Raw genomic sequence first — 21,013 nt, 5'->3', positions numbered from 1 at the left:
ACATCCATGTGCAAAAAAGTAAACTTGTTCTTGAACCAGATTTATAGTGTATGTAAAATTACCCAGTCCACTCATGATTATTTCAGACCAAAGAGACAGATTTAACAATACTGTTTAAGTACATCTACCTATTTTTAAAAATTACCATAATAAATATATTTTACATTCTGAACTATAAAAAAGGATTAGTTTACAATATATAAATGTCACATCCACAAGACTTTTATAACTGTGATAATTAAAAATAGCAAATTCAAATTAATAAAGTATCTTATCAACTTATGGCATAAAGTATACATATATAAATATATTTAAGAATTTAACAAATTCAACACTATCAAATTTTGTAAAATTGATTGAAGGTTTACAGTGATTATATTAAAACTTACCTCAAAAACCTCAAAACCATAAATATCCAAAACCCCCAAGGACTTTCTTTTTCCAATCCTTTTAGCCTAATAATAATAAAAAATAAGGAGAAGCATGAAGTCCATTTATTGATTTCTCTATTAAAACAAAAAGAAAGAATTCAGATTTTTCTTACTTAGATTTCTATAATATATTAATAACCTACTGAGTTAAAACAAGAACTCACAATTACGTCATCCTCCTTCTACAATGTGTTTAGCTGTTATTCTTTGCACACTTTAAGTAATAGTAATTATGAGAGTCTGAAATTTGCATTGTTTAGTCAGACATGACCAGCTAGTAGGCCCTAGTTATCAAGTACACAGTTCAATGCTTTTCTCTCAAACCCTCAGTTGTTTTCTTATCTCGTGAAAGTATTTTCTTTACTTCACTTTTCCAAATGGAGCCTTTACCTTTGTGGGGATTCCTAACCTACTTTTAAACATTATGGGAAATTCATATGACATCAAATTTAAAAGAAGTCTTCTAGAATATGTGAATGACAGGATTAATGCAAAGCGTGTTAACTGTAAACACCTCAACCGAGAAATAACTTCTGATTGTTACATACGTAAAAACGGATGGTACGGGTAGAGAAAGTACTATGTAGAGGAGGGTGCAACGTTTCCACCTTCTTTGGTCATCGTCAGGTTTATTTGTGAACCCAATGATGACTGAAAAAGGTCGAAACACTGTTCGCTCCTCCACATAATGTTTTCTCTACCCATACCAGCCATTTTTACGCATGTAATTTTTCTCTACAAGTGGGTTTTCTCGTCATCATGGATTATAACTTCTGATTAGTATTAAAATAGTAACCTCAAGTTAAATTATTTTTGTGTTTATCTGGATTAATATAAGGATTATTTACTTTCAAAGAATGATATAGTCAAAACTATTGTCTCCAGCTAAAGAGATCTGTTTAATGTCACACAAACTTACACATACATATTATTTGTGTCCTCCTTTAACAAATGCACATCTACACATGGTAAAATGGAATTAACATATATTTACATTTTCTTCAATTGAACCTGTTAAAATGTTTCTGAAGAAACAATCAGATATTTTGCAAATTTCAGACCTAAATATTCTAACTCAGGAATGAAAAGATACCTGGGATATTATAGATATAGTAGTTTGAAATATTTTGTTACCAAAGATTATTACAAAAATTTTTGAAAAGGGCATTTGAAGTTGATATCTGTGGGGAAGGTACTCATTATTTAAGAGAGTTGTTTTGTTCTTGTCATTAAGAGTATCTTTAGGCTTGTAGGTGTTATATGTTTAGAACATCAATAAAGCCTTGTTTTATACCTATATCTGTAATGTTACTTCCTTTATTCAAGGAAGGAAAAAAAACATAAACTGAGATTGTAAAATGATAATTAATTTAAAATGTTTTGCAGAATTTAGGATAAGAACAAAGATAATTGAGCATTTCAAAAAACTTTATTTATTAACAACTTTCGTTTCACTAGTTTACTAATGAATAGTTTTTGTGAAACATACAATTGTATTTGTTTTTTCCTTAATATTGCAATAATGGAGTTTCACCAAGTACCAATGATTTCAATTATCAATTATATAAAAATGCTTTTGCTACTAAAAAAAATTTGCTTTCTACTGAATAAATAAGAAGTAAAACTGACCCTATTTAAATGTCTAAACTTCATTTTTGGTAGCGTTACTTCTCAGTAGATATTAAACACAATATTCTGATTGTTTATTGGATAATATGGTGTAATCTAATTGAAATCAATTAAATGCTTCTGAATGAGGACATGGACCTTCAGTAGTGTACAGTTACAGTTGGTTTTATTCAGTTAGAGAGTGGAAAAAATGACCTTGCAATGTGTTCTTATATCGGATTGTTTGATTAAATTATTTGGTGAAAATGAGGCCACACTCAGTAGACATAACTATGGAAAATTAGTTTTATTTCCTATTTAACGTTTACCACAATTCTATGCTTATTTTCACATATATCATTTTCATTTTAAACGGAATCAACTTAATAATGGTACTACATTTAATGTATGTGGCTAATCAATGAAGTAACTGTATATATAATATATGATAACTAACACCAACCTCAATATTTCAGTATCTTCTCAATCATGAAAGAACAGGAAAGCTAACTCAATGTTTCACTGATTCTCGTATCTCTGTTTCCAGATATTTTGTAAAATCTCTTACTCATTAACATTTGGAACACAAACACAAAACTTGCAAAACATAATAGTTCAATCTTGGATTTCCCAATCAAGAGATAAAATACACACTAAGTGAAAACATGAACTTACAACATTGTTCTAGGCTATGACCAATTTATTATCACATAAATATTTCTATTGTTTTTGGCTAGAGGGAGTTTGAAATGTCACATAGTAAATAATAAAAAGAGCATTTTTTTTAACTACAGAAAACAATTTGGATGATACAAAAAGCAAATTACACTGAGATAATTATTGAGTCACCCAGTTAGTTATATAAGCATTGTGAATTTTAAGTTTGTGTTTTTAATGAATAAATATTGATACCACAAAGTACCACACCATAGTATATGTATGACAAAATCTGCATGTATAGTCTATTGAAGCACTATTGAATTGTGAAGTCAGACCCATGTTATATAAACAGATCTTGTTGTATGTTTAGAATGCATTTAGTGAGATAAATAAAATGCTTTTGTTATTGTTAAATGAACAGGATTTTCGTTTTTTTTACCAAATAATCCAAAAGGAACCTGCTCAACAATACACACAGTGCAACACTTGTGTTAGCAATGGTATGATTGTTGTAAAAACGGAGTGAAAACAATACTTCAAGATGACCAAGAAAAAAAAAGATGACAAAAATTTGAAGATAAATAGTATATCATGGGCTACTCTAATCAAATATTGGGATTGACTTTCACAAATCCCCCACAGGTTGAAAGGATGAACATGTTTAGAGTTGGAAAGATAGGAATTGCAAGAACAAAACACAAGACATGAAAAAGAAATGTGAATAAAATGAGTTTGATTAAGGACAAGTTCAAAGTAAACATATGAAATATATAAAGGTGCATTAAAGAAGTAGAAAAAGCAATTTGGAAGGGTATCAAAAAAAGTAAAATTCCAAGTACAAAAAGGACTTTGAAAAATTGTTAAAGATCATCAGTGAGATACAGAAAAATGATAATATCAACATCAAAGAAGCCACAAAAATATAACATAAAACAACTGTCAGAATAAAATATCTACCAAACAGAACTGCCAATACAATGATTAAATCAGTTTCACCCCCCACTCGCACCTTCTCTAGACTTCAATCTCAAATCATGCTATATAAAACATGAGTATTTGTCTGGTCGATAATGTTACCACTGCTGTTGTATCATCAATGACTGCTAAACATTTCTGGAATTTTTCATCAAGTTATTGAATTTCGTAGGTTGGTTCAACAACATTGCTCAATCAGGAAACCATGAGTTTATGCTGGAAAGATACCATTAAAGGCATATTAGGCATAGTTTGAAATAATTTTCAAAGTGAATGGATAGACTACTACACAATAGTCTTTTCACCTTGCTACACATTTTAAAGAACCTTGTTTGAAGACATTATCCATCCTTCTTACAGAAAGTTATAACAATCACCAAACGTTAGTAGCCACCTTATCAAATGCATTTGGAGTGTCACACCAAAACGAAGTTTTTAAAGCAAAGTTTAAGAGTAATGAGTAATGTGAAACATTAGCCAAACTTGCTAAAAATATAAAAAGACTGAGTTGTGTTATTGAAATGATCCAATGTGAAACGATGGATTAAATTATAAGCAGTCAGATTATATATTCTACAACAAACAAAGACATACAAATTAAGCTGAAGGAAAGCACGTTTATATCTTTAAAGGATATTGTTAAGTTGATGGTGGAATTTGAAGTTAAATTTAAATTAAAGTTGTAGATTAACAGCTAAAAGAGTCATCAAAGAATTATGATATCATTAGCTCAGATGATGTGGTAATATCAACTCCCTCTGATGGAAGTGCTAGTGAACTCAAAGGATTAATACAACAATTGTGTTCTCAGAAGAAAGAAAGTAAATCACATGATAATAGGTGATCCAACTAAAGTTTAAAATAATATACTGCCAAGAACTGCAGATCAGATCTTTTGAATAGACCTCTATTTACTCAGATTGAAAGAAGTAAATAACAGGACAAAAGGTGTTTCAATTATAACTTAGAATAACATATTACTGAGAACTACAAAAAAAGGAGTTATGAAATAAAACCTGCTCTCAAAGAACAAAAGGAAAGTGCTATAAATTTTGAAAACATTTCAATTACGTTAAAGACTATCATGAAATAACTATTGTTAATAAACCTCCGAGATAATACCCTGAAAATGAGAATGTTCCAACTTAAATAAAAAGTATGTTATTTAAAGAAAACTAGATGTCACTCTTACAGTAAGAAGCTTCTCCACATGACACAATGTGTGGGTAACATAGAGGAATAGTACATATTAGGAATAAACTTAATATAGGAGCATATATAACATCAGACTAGGTTTAAAAAGCTTAACAATCTACGATCAGGAAATCCTTATGCAGAACCTGCCAGAAACATCAAAAGAGATTGAACCTTCAGTAACAAGTACAGAAACAGAGCATGACCCATTATGATTAACTTTAGATGAAGTGACCAGATTTCCAAATCATAAAACTGGAATACACTCAGATTTTTAGACCTCAAAATCAAGACCCCATTTTTTTTTGGGAGGGGTTAAAACTAATTAACAATAAATTGTGCAAATAATATACATCATCAATTAAAAAGATATTTTTACTTACATTATCATTGCTAAAGACAACTCTCTGAAAATGTGATTTCTTTTTCCGAGCAACTTATCATAAAATTTGAGCATATGTGATCCCATATTCACTCTTGATGTACTCTGAATGAATGCATCAGGACTTGAAAAATCTATTTTTCTTTCTTTACTTTGATGGGTATAAAATCACATGCTTGATGATGTACGTAACAACGACATCATGTTGTCTGCTGTGATGTTTTTCTATAGTGACATCAGGTGGTCTCCTACAGTTTACTTTATAGCAGAGCTAACTTCTGAGGAACTGAGTTATTGCGAACAGTATGACAATTTTCCTTGCCATTAGTTTAAACGTTAAGGTATGTTGATTCACACTTCAGAATAGAGGCATTAAACAGCTATACAAATTACTGATACAAATATAAACTGGTGGATTTAGGAATCCCAGAAGGTTCTATTTGGACACAAGGACAATATTTTAAAAACTGGGACGTCTGGTCACCCTATTGTTACAGGTATGTTAACTGCAAATTACTGTATAATATTAACCCTTAAAGGGTAGCCATAATCAATTGATGCTGCTACTTACAATATTCTTGCTGTTTAAGGGTTAAAGAACACTTCTCCAAAGCAAAGTGCACATGTTGGAGACTTCTAGGTTCCTGTTGAGATCATTTCAAAGTGTCACCAAGAAAAAAACCTCCAGAGGATTCCCTTACCATCTACTCAAAGAGAACTCCAACAGCAACAAGATGCAAATACTGATAAGGAACAAGAGTTCATACCACCTTCTTTCCGTAAGCCAAAGTAAAAAAACATTCAACAAAGATTTAATGGGTAAACAGTTTAGAAATTGTAAATAACTAAAAAAAAATTGGTTTGTTTAACAACATTTTCATTGCATTTTGTTTCACACGTTTCATTAATGATTGTAATGCTTACATTTAAAAATATAAACGTTTTTGATTATCAAGAGTTGTAATACTGTGTATTTCGAACTTTTTAATATACCACTTTTATTGTTGAATAAAAGCATTGGTCAACAGACTTCACAATTCAGGGAAGGGACAGTGCTGTATACGGTAATTTTTACTTTTAATTTATAAATTTCTACTGATTTTTAATAAAAGAGTTTTTAACTGCAAATTATGAGCACTTAGCAGACAATGACTAGAATTTTCCTGAAAATGAAGGAAACGATTTGAACAATACAAAAACGTCAATTATACAACAGTAGGGTGGAGATTTCTGATTAATTATCGAGTCACCTTGTTGGTTCAGTATTTTAAATTCAGAGATTGTGTCTTCAACCAAGTAGTAGAGATACGAGATTATTAATAAGTGTAATCTATAATTGTGTTGTTAGGCCTAACGATAGTTACTCGGAAATCATAGTTGGAGAAATAAAACGCCTTCAGTATTCTAAAGTATACTGTATTTTGCTGACGTTATTATTTTTACTCCATGCAGAGCTATATAGGCGGCTATTTGCACTCTAACCATTGCTGGGAATCAAACAAATGATTTCACCATTGTATGCCTTGTAATTTTATTATTATCTAATCGAGAACTTAGATGCTGTATTATTCACTTTGCATAATAATAGTAATAATCAGTGTTGCACTGCCTATAAAGGGATGGCTCGGATTGTTCATTGAAATGATATGTTAAATATTTCTTCAGCAGGTCATCAGAACTTTACAATACTATACAGTGTTTCCTTTAATAACAACATATATGTTATGACTAAAACTGAAATAGAAACCCTTACAACCTGAGCGCTTTCAAAAGGTGAGCCTTTCTTCTTATCAAGACTTTTTGGTTGATTGATTGATTTATTTAGTGTTTTATGGCACAAAGCAGCTAGGCTATCTGCGCCAAACGTCCGGTAAAAAGGTAAAAACAAATTAAATGTAGTAAAATACAGAAAAGGAAATGAAGGTAAAACAAAACATCATTGAAAAACAGAAAAAGCATAAAGCCAATGTTGACACCTAGTCTACAATGTTAAGAAAGAAAGCAGAGTAAAAGAAGTTGTAAAATACTTTCTCTAGCAAAATGGTAATGATCGTAATCTGCCAGGAAGACTAACAGGTATGTTCAAGAACTACCGTCAGTCACCTGAAGTTGGTCTTTCCAGTCCTGGTTCTGGGTTGTGTGTCATAGCACCCATTATCAAAATGTAAAATAATAGAAGTTTTAAAAGACATATAGCAAAATCGTAATATTGAGTAGCCAAATGTTCAGTAAAAAGGTAAAAGTAATGTAAATGTAGTAAAATTTGTAAAAGTAAACGAAGGTAAAAACAAAACAGCAATTAAAAAACAGAAAATTGCATAAAACCGATGTTGACATCCAGTCTATAAAGTTGTAAAGGGCTTTCTGTAGCAGAATGGTAATGAACATAACCCGCCAAGAAGACTAACAGGCAAGTACCAGAACCACCGTCAGTCACCTGAAGGTGGTCTTTCCAGTCCTGGTTCCGGGTTATGTGTCATTATGGCCAATACCAAAGGGTAAAGTAATAAAAGTTTAAAAGACATGCAGCAAAATTGGAATAACAACTCGCCAGGACAACTAACGGGTAGTTCAAACGGATAGTTCAAACAGCAGCGTTAGTCACCTGAAGTTGGCCTTTCCAGTCCTGGTGTCGAGTTATTTAATGTTCTGGCCATTTTCCAATTTCAAATTGAACAAGAGAGATTGAAACTTTGAAAAGGGAACCACAATTAAAAGGTGTAATGAATAAATATCCAACACTTAAATGAGATTAAAAAGATTAATGGCCACTAAAAAAACTAAAAATTTTATCAAGGTAGACAGTGTCACCATCACCAATAACACTGACCAATGTTACAGAAAACCCTGGGAAAAAACATGTTTAAAATAAAGCCGTCGTTGAGAGACGTAACAATGGCAAGAAAGTAAAATGTGGCTTACAGTGATTTGAGTGTTACACAAACTACACACTGGTGCAACAGTTCCAGATAAAAAAAATTATGAAATAAAAAACTGTGACCAATGTGTAGTCTAGTTAAAACAACTTCCTCCTTCCAAACCTTACGGAAGCTAGATGGTCAAAGCCCAATATAGGGTTTTATTTGAAAAAGTTTGTTGTCGCGTTGCTCACTCCAAGCGAACTGCCAGCTGGCACGGAGCCGAGCCTTGAATACAGGACCATAGTCCACGTATGAAATAGGCACAGTGGTGATAGTGCTGAAGCAGATAGATTTAGTTGCCGTGTCTGCAAGCTCGTTCCAGCGAAAACCAACATAACCGGGTATCCAGAAAAACTGGATAGAAGTAGCAGTAAATGAGAAATGGGTCAGTCGGTTTTGAATATCAGTGAGAACAGGGTGTGAGCCAACGTGTAGCGATTCCAGGGCCAGTAGAGAACTAAGCGAGTCAGTATATATAGTGCAGTTGAAGTACTGCTCAGCTTCAATATGATCCAGGGTAAGAGATATGGCGTACAGTTCAGCAGTGAACACAAAAGCTGTAGAGGGGATTCTGCACGCAACCACCGAAACGCAGCAAACCATAGCAGAGCCCACAGAGTTACCTGATTTGGAACCATTTGTATGAATTGGAACGGAACGATTGTTTGAAAGATGTTCATTAAATAAATGACGGTACTTCCAATCTGGAGTATCTGCCTTTTTCAGATGACTGAAAGAAAGGTCACATTTGGGGGGGCTGTAATAAGCCATGGTGGGATGGGCTGACCTGTGGATTCTGCAATGTTATTCAAGGACAGACCCAATTCATCCAATTGCGCCTGGATGCGAAGGCCAAAAAAAGCAATAGCAGATCGTCTGTTCTGAAAAAGTACGGCCCACTGAGGAAGGAAAACACATCCCCAGGTGGGATGCTTTGGTAAGGAACGAAGTTTCAAAGAATATATTAAAGATAGTTGCAAACGGCAAAGGTGCAAAAAAGGTTCATGAGATTCAATGTATAAGCTCTGAACTGGGGAAGTGCAGAAAGCTCTGGTGCAGAGTCAAAGTCCTTGGTGATGAATGGGGTCCAGCATCTTTAAGGCCGAGGGTCTGGCAGAGCCATAGACCATTGATCCATAGTCGAGTGTTGATCGAATATGAGCACGATATACCTTTAACATTGAGCATCGATCTGCTTCCCAACTGGCAGTAGAGAAGACACGGAGGATGTTCAGTGCTCTTCTGCATTTGACCCGTAACTGCTTTAAGTGTGGTATAAAGGTCAGCTTACGGTCAAAGATAAGCCCCAAAAACGTGGTCTCAGGGACCACTGGCAGCGAAACTTCACCAATATGGAGTTCAGGATCAGGGTGAATACCCCGTTGGCAGCAAAAGTGCATGCAAACGGTTTTAGAGAGAGAGAAATTAAAGCCGTTCGCCATAGTCCACTTCAGTACACGATTGAGGGCAGTTTGTAGTTGCCGCTCAATATATCTCATGTTCGACGACTGACATGAGATGTGAAAGTCGTCAACATACAGCCCATTCACAATAGTGAGAGGGAGTTGTTCAGTGATGGCATTTATCTTTATACTGAAAAGTGTGACACTCAAAACACAGCCCTGAGGGACTGTACAAAAGAACGGGAAAGTGTCGAACCCACACGAACTTGAAATCTCCTATCCATTAAAATTTTTTAAATAAACATGGGTAAATGGCCACCTAACCCATATGTATGGAGGTCTCGCAAACGCCATACCTCCATGTTGTGTCATAAGCCTTCTCAATGTCAAAGAATATTGATACAAATGTTGGCGTTTGAGAAAGGCTTCTCTGATTGATGTTTCAAGTCGAAATAAGTGGTCTGTGGTGGAGTTCTGTCGTCGGAACCCACACTGGGTGTGCGAGAGGAGGTTGTTTGATTCGAAAAACCAAACAAGACGAGCATTAACCATCCTTTCTAAGGTCTTACAGAGACAGCTCGTCAAAGCAATTGGGCGGTAGTTTGAAGGAATCTTGGGATCTTTCCCTGGCTTAGAGAAAGGTAAAATAATAGCCTGGCGCCAGGCATCAGAAAAAACATTCTCCTGCCAGATCCGGTTAAAGACAATTAGAAGGACATCAAGAGAAGCAGGAGATAGATGGTGCAGCATGTCATAGTGTACATCATCAGGTCCAACAGATGTGCTGCCATACCGATGAAGGGCCATTTTCAGTTTCACCAGTGTAAAGGGACAATTATAGTCAAAGAGACAGTCAGTTCGAAAGAAAAGACGTGAACGCTCTGCCCGAGTCTTCATGGCCAAGAAGGTGGAGGAACAAGCAGAAGTGCTAGATACCTGGCAAAAGCTTTCACCTAGAGTATCAGCGATGCTCCGGACATCAGCCACCTCCTGACCATCGGAGAGTAAGATCGAGAGGGGGACAGAATTGTAGTGCCCACTGACCTTTCGAATCCTGTCCCATATGACCTTGGAACTGGTGGTAGAAGATATACTAGTTGTGAACTTAACTTAATCCAAGATTCCTTCTGGCTTTGATGTCTTACCCACCTAGCATGTGCACGGGCCCGTTGGAAAGCGACGCGGTTCGAAAGTGTGGGATATCTACGAAAAGTATCCTAGGCCCGTTTTTGAGCCTTCCGTGCTAAGTGGCAAGCAGAATTCCACCACGGACGAGAATATCGTGGAAAACGTGTCCAGGTTTTAGGAATACACTGAGCAGCTGCTTGTATAATACAGCCAGTTACTGCTGCCACATGGTCGTCTATTGATGGCTGATTCACGATGGCAGGATCAAGTTCTGCGAGAGCATTGAAAGTGGACCAGTCTGCCTGATCCAGCTTCCACCGGGGCATGCGGGTAAGGTGGCATCGACCACGGTCAGTCTCTTTGAAAAGTATAGGAAAATGATAACTGCCTAGTGGAGTATTGTCAACCCTACATGAAAAATGGGAGAATAATTAAGGGGAGCAAACCGAGAGATCAATAGCAGTAAAGGACTGACTAGGTGCATGAAAATAAGTGGAAGAACCAGTATTGAAAAGAGAAAGGTTGTGATCAGAGAGCATACGCTCCACAGAGCGACTCCTCCCATCAATAACAGCACTTCCCAGAGGGGATTATGTCCATTAAAGTCCCCTAGGGGTAGAAAGGGAAACGGCAACTGTTCAACAAGAGCATCAAGGTCTGATTGATCATATATCTCTCCAGGGGACAGATATTGAGAACAAACAGTGATGGTATGACCCAAGGAAACACGGATGGCTACGGCCTCCAAGGGTGTGTTGAGTGACAAAGACAGGGTGGGCACATGCTTATCAACCAATAGTGCCACCCCTCCATGTACTTGCCCATCACACAGCCTGTCATTTCTGTACAGAGAAAACTGCCGAATGGTGACTGTATCAGCAGGTTTTAGAAATGTTTCTTGTAAGGAAAGGCATACAGGACGGTAGGAAGCAATCAGTGTTTTGATATCATCGAGATTAGAACGTAAACCTCGACAGTTCCATTGTATCAAGGTGGCCATTTTTAAGAACGGGTAGGTGAAGTGGCTGGAGAACCCTTCGGTTTACGACCACGTCTTTTTTCTTTACTGTCTTTAGTCGGAGGAGGTCTATCAACCTCTATGGATCCTGCTCTGGGTCGGGTGGGCAGGTTTTTTGTTATTGGAAGAGGATTCCAGTGACTGAGGACGCAAACGAATAATTATTTTGCCTCTTGTGGTGGGAGAAAAAGATGCATCAGAAGAAATGTCTGTATTTGAAACTGAAGGATGTGGATCTTGAGGTTTGTTGGAATGTATGGGAGGAACAAAGATGGGTGTGGAAGTCGATTCATCAACCTTTTTAACCATGGAGGTCAAAAGGCTTTTCATTTGTTTTGAAAACGATTCGCTTGGAGGCACAGAGAGATCTGTCTGCACTCCCACTGTAGTTGTGGAACGAAGTGCAGCAGCATATGTCCGAGATGGAGTGGCGGGCAGCAATTTCAGACCCTCAGGATAACTAATGTTATGAGTCATTTTCAAACGCTGCACCTCTTTTTCCTCCAACCATTTTGGGCAAGAACGAAAGTAGGAAGTGTGAGAACCATTGCAGTTGACGCAATGTGGGTCCATGTCACATTCATAGGCATCGTGGACCTTGCCATCACAACGAGCAGATGTCAGGGAACCACGACATGATGTCTTTGAGTGACCGAACCTCTGACATTGAAAACATCGGAGAGGGTTTGGAATGTATGGCCGTACCCTGCAAATTAGATAACCTGCCTTGATGGTGGCAGGTGCACGTGATGATGGAAATGTCAAAACGAGGGTATTTGTTGGCAGTGTAACTCCATCTTTGCGAGTGGAGATGCGCCTCACTGCAGAAACTCTTTGAGTGGAGAGACCAGCAAGAATCCCTGAGTCGGCGACGTTCTTCAAATCCCTCTCAACAATAATCCCTTGTGATGAATTCAAGGTAGCATTAAGGGTAACATCAATAGGTATATCCCCAATTGCCGTTGAATTCAAGAGGAGTTCACTGTGTTGGGTTGTGGATGTTTCAACTAATATGTCTCCAGATCGAAGCTTCTTTACTGACTTTGGAGAGCCAGCAAGACCCTCTAGTCCCTTCTGAATAAAAAAGGGGGACATTTGTCCTAAAGGTTTTTCTGAAAGAGAATGTAATATAAGAAAATGAGGTACAAGTGATACAGATGTTGAAGATTGCTGCTCAGAGTCTTCAAGACGTGGTTGTTTATCTATTGATTGTTTTTTCACTATTTTATTTAAATTTTTTGAAGGAGGATCCATAAGAAAAAAGAAAAATTTCGTTACCCACTGACTCCACCCACCATGGAGCCCTACGAGGGGACGTAATACAATGTCATGCAAGGACAATCCAGCAACGCCAGGGTTTCGTGAGCACAATACCCAAACACCAGCATCAGGCACAATGTCCACAACACCCAAGTGGACCAGCCGATTGACCCAAGGGGGGCCACCAAAAAGCCGCCCGTCTACAGGAATTCAATGCCAAAGTGGTGTGTTAGGGTTGGACCCCTCAACCACCAGAATCCTCTCCTCCCCTTCACGGGTCGCCACGCACGGCAAACACGTGGGTGGATGTTTAGATCCCAGAGAAGGTAACCAGACAGAAAAGAACCTTCCCTGGGAGGTTCCCTCACCACGTACAGGAATCCACACCGAGGGGAGACTTTTTGGATCTACGTGTTTTTAGAACATCATGAATATGTAATGACTAAGTCACATGTTTTGGGAATGTCTGTAAATGTCATAGCAAAAAGTCTGAATGTTTTGTTCATCTCTCCTTTGCTTCTTTTTTATTAGATGGTAGATCAGAATCAAAATAATGATGTCAACCAATTTCAACGAGGTGACATTTTTTCAAACTCACTATCCGCTTTCATAAGTATTATTAATAACTAGTAGTATTTTTTAAAATTATAATTGTAGTGTAAGAGATGTTACCAATATTCTTTGAAGTCAGTTTGTTCACAGAAATTTCATGTTTCTTCAAAAAGTTAAGTACAGGGTGAAACATGAATCACCAGCTAACAACAGATGAATACTACAGTTGAAATCTCATTGTATTTAGAACTTAGTTATAAATATAACATTCTTATGCTTATGGAAACACTGCATTAAAAACAATCAAAGAAGTAAAGCAAAACTTTTCAAAAAAGAAAATAAATGTAGAGATGGCTAATATCTGTCATTCAAAACCGATGTATTGTTTATTTGTTTGTTTTTTAATTTCGCCCAAAACTACGCGAGGACTATCTGTGCTAGCCGTCCCTAACCTTGCAGTGTAAGACTAAAGAGAAGGCAGCTAGTCATCAAAACCCACCAACGAATAGTGGGATTGACCTTAACTTTATAACGTCCCCATGGCTGAAAGGGCGAGCATGGTTGGTGCGACGGGGATTCGATCCCACAACCCTCAGGTTACGAGTCAAGCTCCGTAACCACCTGGCTTCAAAAGCAATGTAAACAAGACAGAAGGAATAGCATTTATACCATCCCTACGAAATAGCATGGCTAAGAATTGATATATAGCAATATGTATGAATATTCAACCACAATTAATCCTATTTTTATCTGTCAACACTCTACTACACTACGAGTCTGTGCTATTATGTAGGAATGATGCAAATATCTTCCCTACTGTCTTGTTTACATTGTTTTTGAAGAACTGATTAATTAGCCATCTCTACATTTATTTCCTTTTTCAAAAAGTTTTCATTTACTTGATTTTAACGTAAGAAACATTTCATCCAATATTTCATTCCTCGAGAAAATTATCAGTAAACAGTACTGTGTTAGTATGAAAATATATTAACAATAACATCTACAACGTGTTCATTCAAAAGTTAAACAATAAAACTTGAGCAAAACATTTTAATACGAAAAAGGTCACTTGCTCCAAAGATTTGCAGTAAGTAAAACCACTTTTAATAGACAAGTATATTTTTGTTATTAAGCGCAAAGCCACACGAGGGACAATTTGTGTTCTACCTATCGCTTGTGTCGAAACCCGATGTTTACCGTTATGAGCCCTCGGACTTGCCGCTTAACCACCAGCATGCGACCAATATATAATTTTTTAAGCTTTTACTTAAATCTGAAGATTTTGTATTTATTTGTTAATGCTCTGTGGCCGTAAAATACATATGAAGCATTCTTACCCGTATATTTTCATTAATTCTGTTCACCAACCAAGTGAATAGACGGCTGTACAACGCTTTACATAAGGCATCTCTTGCATACGTGGCCTGTAGAAAAATGGAAAGAAACTGTATCTTATTAGTCATGTCAGTAGGGAAGGAGGTAGAGTCTTATATGAATAGAAATGTTTGACAATCAATAATAAACGCCCACTGCCTACATAGAAAATACTAAATAGAAAAACGTTGTCTGTAAAATATTAGAGGGGAGGGCACTGATATTAGACCCCAATTTAATTATTGAGGTACGTCCTCTTGTCCCGATTTCTGCTTTATGCTTAGTTTAACAACGTGTTCTAACATAGAGTGCCCATAAAATCTAATGCATTAGTTACGAAACCCACGTACCTAAAACAATTAAAAAATATTATCTTCTCCGACAAATCGTTGTCATATATAGGTGTAAAACATCAGTGGCACCATTTGGTATGAGACAGAGGCAGTTACGTCCTTTCTGCGTTTCATACATTTGTTTTAATGTTAGGATCAATACATATATCTAAAACATGTATTTTTATCTGTAAAAAAGTCCAATCTCACTTAAAGTTGTCAGCCCTACCGAAATGGCATTCAAGAAGAAAAAACATACATTAAATCCATATATAGGACGTTAATAAAAAGAAAGCCATTATGAACACGTACATCATATCAATTTGGGAAGCTTTAAGCGATATTCTTGACCTAACATATAAATGCAGCTGACAATATATTTACACATTCATAAAAACTTAAGTTATTTTAACGTTTTCGCGCCCAACAAGTATTTAGTTAACAGATCATTAAGATTCAGCTGAACTACAGATTCATAAATTCAACTAGATAATAAATTCACAACTGTTTGTTTCAAAATTCCGTGTTAAGTTATAGAATGGAATTTTGCACACAGCCGTCCCTAATTTTCAATTACTACACTAGAGGAAAGGCAAGTAATCAATAGAAAACATTTGCATGTTATAAGATGACGCACTTTTTTAACAATGAATCTAGAACATATTCTCAGATACACATATTAGACATGCTTACCAGTAAACTAGGCTCGGACCCAAAAATTTCGTAACAGCTAATGAGGACAGCTTATAAATCTATGTGAACCAATAAAGACATATTTCGAAGTTGATGTTTTTTAATACTATCAGCAGAGAGTGTACCCGTTTCCAAATCAATTATAGAGTTTCTCAAGCACTTGCACAAGGCAAACCACGGTCCATAACAGAAGATGACTGCAGTCTGTCGATTCTGATTCGCTGCAATTGTAAGGTACCTGTTCAGAGACTGAATCAAACGTTCATAGCTGCAAGTGTATCCCGCTTGACCATAAACAGATCTCATAAGGTGGGCGTTATGACACATGCCAAAAGAGAAGCATTTTGTTCAAAACAAGTCAGAAACAGCTTGTTTACACCAGTATAAAGATCATCTCCATCAGACCAATGGCACATGAAGTAATATTCTATTGTACAGATAAGTCACACTTCGCGCTGCAGCCACGTCACAAGCACGCGCCCATTTAAAAAATCTAAAACCAGACTCTAGCCTGATGAATGATACCACCACCCCACCTGCTAACCTTGCCCTCTCACTTTAGAAGATGGTGGGAGTGGCAAAACGAATAGATGTGCACATACTTCAATCTTCAATCACACCAAATATGCATGGGATTTTCTTAGCAAACATTCTTTCAAAGAAGTGCTCGAAGTCTCCTGAAAGTTTTACCAACATTCTGCTTTTATGAAAAAAAACATTATCGTCAGGATGCCTTTTCCATTCATGATACTCACTCTCCATATTATACTAATTCTTTTACATATCCTTTCACTATTCTTTCCTTAATTTACCTAATCATTAAACGTTTTAATATCGAATGCAAGGCATCACTGTAAACACTTATACATGGCGAGTCATATCCTGTTGCTTGTTATAACAGAAGCGTTAATGGGTTGGGCATGATCAACTGGTTAGCGTGCCGAAGTGTGAATTGAAGAATTCATGGTTCACGTTCCTTTGCCGCAAAATCGTGCTCGATACTTTGTGGTTGTCGATACGATAGAAGAATGATGTTACAATTACAATATTCAATTAAAATAGCCTGAAAGTTTGGGTGTGTTCTGATGACTAGGTACTTTTATTCTCGTCTATCAGTTCAAAATAAGTTACGGCTAGAGTATTTAATCCTTGGGTAGTCTTGTGCTAATATAATAAACAAACTAAACAAATATATTGCCTGTTTATTTATCCTATGAAAGTGATGATTAAAGAGGGGACATGGTTACTTACGAAAGTGAAGAGTAAAGAGGGGATAAGGTTACTTTAAAAAGTGAAGATTATAGACGGGACACGGTTACTTACGAAAGTGAAGATTAAAGAGGGGACAAGGGTACTTTCGAAAGTGAAGATTAAAGAGGGGACAAGGGTACTTACGAAAGTGAAGATTAAAGAGGGGACAAGAGTACTTACGAAAGTGAAGACTAAAGAGGGGACAAGGTTACTTATGAAAGTCAAGATTAAAGAGGGGACAAGGTTATTTAAGAAAGTGAAGATTAAAGAGGGGACACGGTTACTTACGAAAGTGAAGATTAGAGAGTGGACAAGGTTACTTACGAAAGTGAAGATTAAAGTGGGGTCAGAGTTACTTTTCAAAATCAAGATTAAAGTGAGGACAAGGTTACATATGATTACAGTTTGACTGAGGTCATTAGTTAAAAAGGTAACATATCAGATGTAGTAAACCTCTTCATTAAAACAATTATAAAATATCTCTGAACTTTTATTTATCCAATCACCTTTTGACCTATACACTCATCAAATACTCATTTTATTTAGCTAGTTACACAGTTAAGTATACTTAATTTATCTACTAACTTTTTGGCATACTATTAAGCTCTCACAAGTACACTACCTCAGAGGCAGAAAGGTCTGTAACGACAACATCATGTCGAGCTTCCAGAGTCCTCAGTGTTAAAGCAGCCTGAATTGCTCGAAAGTCTGCCTTCAGGAGCTCACATATATCATACAGTTCTATAAAAAGTTAAAATATGCTCATTGTATTAAATTATAACAACAGTTACTACTTGTAACTTCATACAGTTTCATAATATCACATTAGTTCGGAACGCTCATTATGCATCGCATACTGCAAGACAATAAAGGGGCGTTCGTATAAACTCCACTGACTGACGTTTTGCTTAGTATTCCCTCCTACAATTATACTTATAGAACAATCCATTTATTTACATATGCACAATAAATTGATTGTGTGATGTGTATGTGATCGCTTGAAACAGATGAATGTACAATGGCAGACATAGCCTAGTTACGTCTCCAACGGATAAAAGCAAGAACATCTGACTTTAAAAAGAGCATGGCACCAGATGTCTGCATAGTAACAATATCATACACCGTTTATTTGCCTTGGTTGTAATTCTCTTCATGGCATTAAAGAATGTATCTTAATGAGTCGCTGGTATACCTTTTGCAAAGTTCTAGGTCAAACGCTACAAACCTTGTATCGTTAGAAAAGCTTTTGTTGGAAGAGTCCGGATTTACATTCAGAATCACTTTACCTTTTATTTTTGTTTTTTTTTCAGAGTCAAACCTTTTAATGCAACGAGTATGCTACATGATGGGAAAATATCGCTGTCATCATGAGACAACTCGCTTCGATTTCAATTTTATTTTTTTTATCTGCAAAGCATATCACACAAACAACATTAACTAGCGTGTAATTTCCTAAAGAAATGAACATTACACTAATTACAATGTCCACGCTTTTCTCGACTTATCTAAGTCTAAAATACGCACATGCAGTCCGTTCAAAACCATGCATTTATGAACACGCATTCTGATGTTTCTGCATTATCAGCTAAGTTTACCTTCATTATAACTTTACATTGGCAGATTGCTATAAACATCTTTAATCACTTTTATGCAATACACCGCAGTTTTGATATTAGACAAATATAAAGGTTCTTCTTAAATATTCGGGATAGCATGCACATTCACGTTGGCACTAAATCAGTTCTCATGTATTTTTCTATTTCATGGAGGGAAGTACTTTCAAACCATCTAAATTAAAAGCAGTTAATTAGCCTAGTTTTTAACGCGTCATATATGCTTGTTACCATCCAAGTAACGAACGATACCATCTACGTTAATGGTAATTATCAACCCTGTTCTAACGTACCATACTCGTTCATAAGTGAACATCCTTCTGTACCATCCATGTTGGCGCGAGGAATAAACTGTAGATTCCCAAACTTCAACACACTGGAAACAATTTGAAAAGTAGCCAGAATTTCATCTTGAAGAAACCCAACGACTTCCATGGCTTTCTAGGGTATAACCCGAAAGTGTGTGTGAGGGCCATGAAAGAATAAGTCATTATGATTATTGTATAATTTTATAATTTATAGACACTTAACTTTTAACATTTCAAAAATTCATCAAATGCATCCAGTAGAGGTAGTTTCACCTTTATTTAGAAATCAACCTATATTACATACTGGTGTAAAAAATTCAAATTTCTAGTTACCATGAGAAATGTCGTTCAACAAGGCAGAAAAAACGTTCGAAGTTACCTTCGTGAGTATCCAACTTGCTCTGTCATCAACAGTTTCTATTTGCAAACACCTGTAATGGCTCAGTATAGTGTAGTTTTCCAAATTTCTTTGGAGTTTTAGTGTTTCTAAAAAAAATAAAATCAGTGCGTGTTGAAAGATATGCATTAAATAAACACACAAAAACGACAACACAAACTGGAAAAGAAACTGTTGTAGGTCTGACGAACAGGAAATACCGAAACATATTTTTAATGAAAAAAAATTAAAAAGTAATGTTTCAGAGTAACACAGTAATTATAATGTTAATAATTTTCAGTTGTTTTATTATTAATAATATAGTTAAAGACGTGTTTCTTATTATTAATGAAAATAGCTGGTACCGTAATAAATAATTTTTTTGTTTCTTAAGTATTGAAAACACAAAAGAAATTCTCCCAGTATTGTTTATTCTTAATTTTTAACGTCACAACGCGCTCAGTGTTACATTTCAGTAAAAGTTTGTTTCGAATTTCGAGCAAAACTACACGAGGGCTATCTGCGCTAGCCGTCCCTAATTTAGCAGTGCTAGCAGAGGAAAGGCAGCTAGTCATCACCACCCACCACCAACTCTTGGGATACTCTTTTACCAACGAAGAGTGGAATTGACTGTCACTTATGGCGCCCCCACGACTGAAAAGGCGAGCATCGTTGGTGTGACGGGGACTCGAACCAGCGACCCTGTGATTACGAGGGTCCTTCAGTGAAAGTAATAAAATGTTTTGTTTGTTTGTTTGTTATTAAGCACAAAGATACACAATGGGTTATCTGTTCTCTGTCCACTACAGGTATCAAAACCTAGTTGTTAGCGTTATCAGTTTATTTGTTTGAAGTCAAGCACAAAGCTACATAATTGACTATCTGAGCTCTGCCCACCAGGGGTATCAAAACCCGGTTTCTAGTGTTGTAAGTCCCCAGTCATTCCACTGTGCCACTGGGGGATTAGTGTTATCATCTCTCAGACTTACCATTGAGTCACTATCTGTGCCCACCACTGGTATGGAAGCTCACTTTTAACGTTATAAACCGTCAGACTTAACGCTAAGCCACTGGGGAGGGAGTTATAATAGTGTGTATTTAGCTGAACATCACGTGTTCTATTTTATGTTTTTAATGCGAGTTAAAAATTAAATTTGTTTGTTTTTGAATTTCGCGCAAAGCTAAACAAGGGCTATCTGCACTAGCCATCATTAATTTTGCAGCGTAAGACTAGAAAAAAGACAGCTAGTCATCACCACCTACAGCCAACTCTTGGGCTACTCTTTTATCAACGAATAGTGGGATTGACAGCCTCTTTATAACGCCCCCACACGATTGAAAGGGCGAGCATGTTTTGGTGCGACAGAGATTCGAACCTGCACCCTCGGATTACTACTCGAACGTCTTAACCCACCTGGCCATGCTGGGCCTAAACATTAAATATTAACAATTTATTTGCTAGGATCAACAAATACATTTTTTTTTTTAACTAGACCTTCTTACATAACTTTTAAATTATTATTATGCATGTAAG

General features: G+C 36.2%; 1 protein-coding gene across 5 annotated transcripts in view; it reads right to left on the bottom strand.

Moving 5' to 3' along the window:
- Myo95E (Myosin 95E) overlaps positions 1-21,013 on the bottom strand; it is an 88,194-nt gene that overhangs the window by 63,781 nt on the left and 3,400 nt on the right. For all 5 annotated transcript variants that reach the window (XM_076500140.1, XM_076500142.1, XM_076500144.1 and 2 more), the window contains exons 2-6: positions 19,483-19,589; positions 19,089-19,236; positions 17,805-17,923; positions 14,870-14,956; positions 390-455 (exon numbers count right to left, since the gene is read on the bottom strand). In XM_076500140.1, the coding sequence (XP_076356255.1) occupies positions 390-455; positions 14,870-14,956; positions 17,805-17,923; positions 19,089-19,230 (414 nt within the window). In that variant the 5' untranslated portion in view covers positions 19,231-19,236; positions 19,483-19,589. The remainder of the gene's footprint in view (positions 1-389; positions 456-14,869; positions 14,957-17,804; positions 17,924-19,088; positions 19,237-19,482; positions 19,590-21,013) is intronic.

This window comes from Tachypleus tridentatus, chromosome 4 (assembly GCF_004210375.1).
Source record: "Tachypleus tridentatus isolate NWPU-2018 chromosome 4, ASM421037v1, whole genome shotgun sequence".
NCBI lineage: Eukaryota > Metazoa > Arthropoda > Merostomata > Xiphosura > Limulidae > Tachypleus > Tachypleus tridentatus.
Note: the sequence above shows the minus strand (reverse complement) of the source record. Positions and strands in the feature narration are given on the sequence as shown.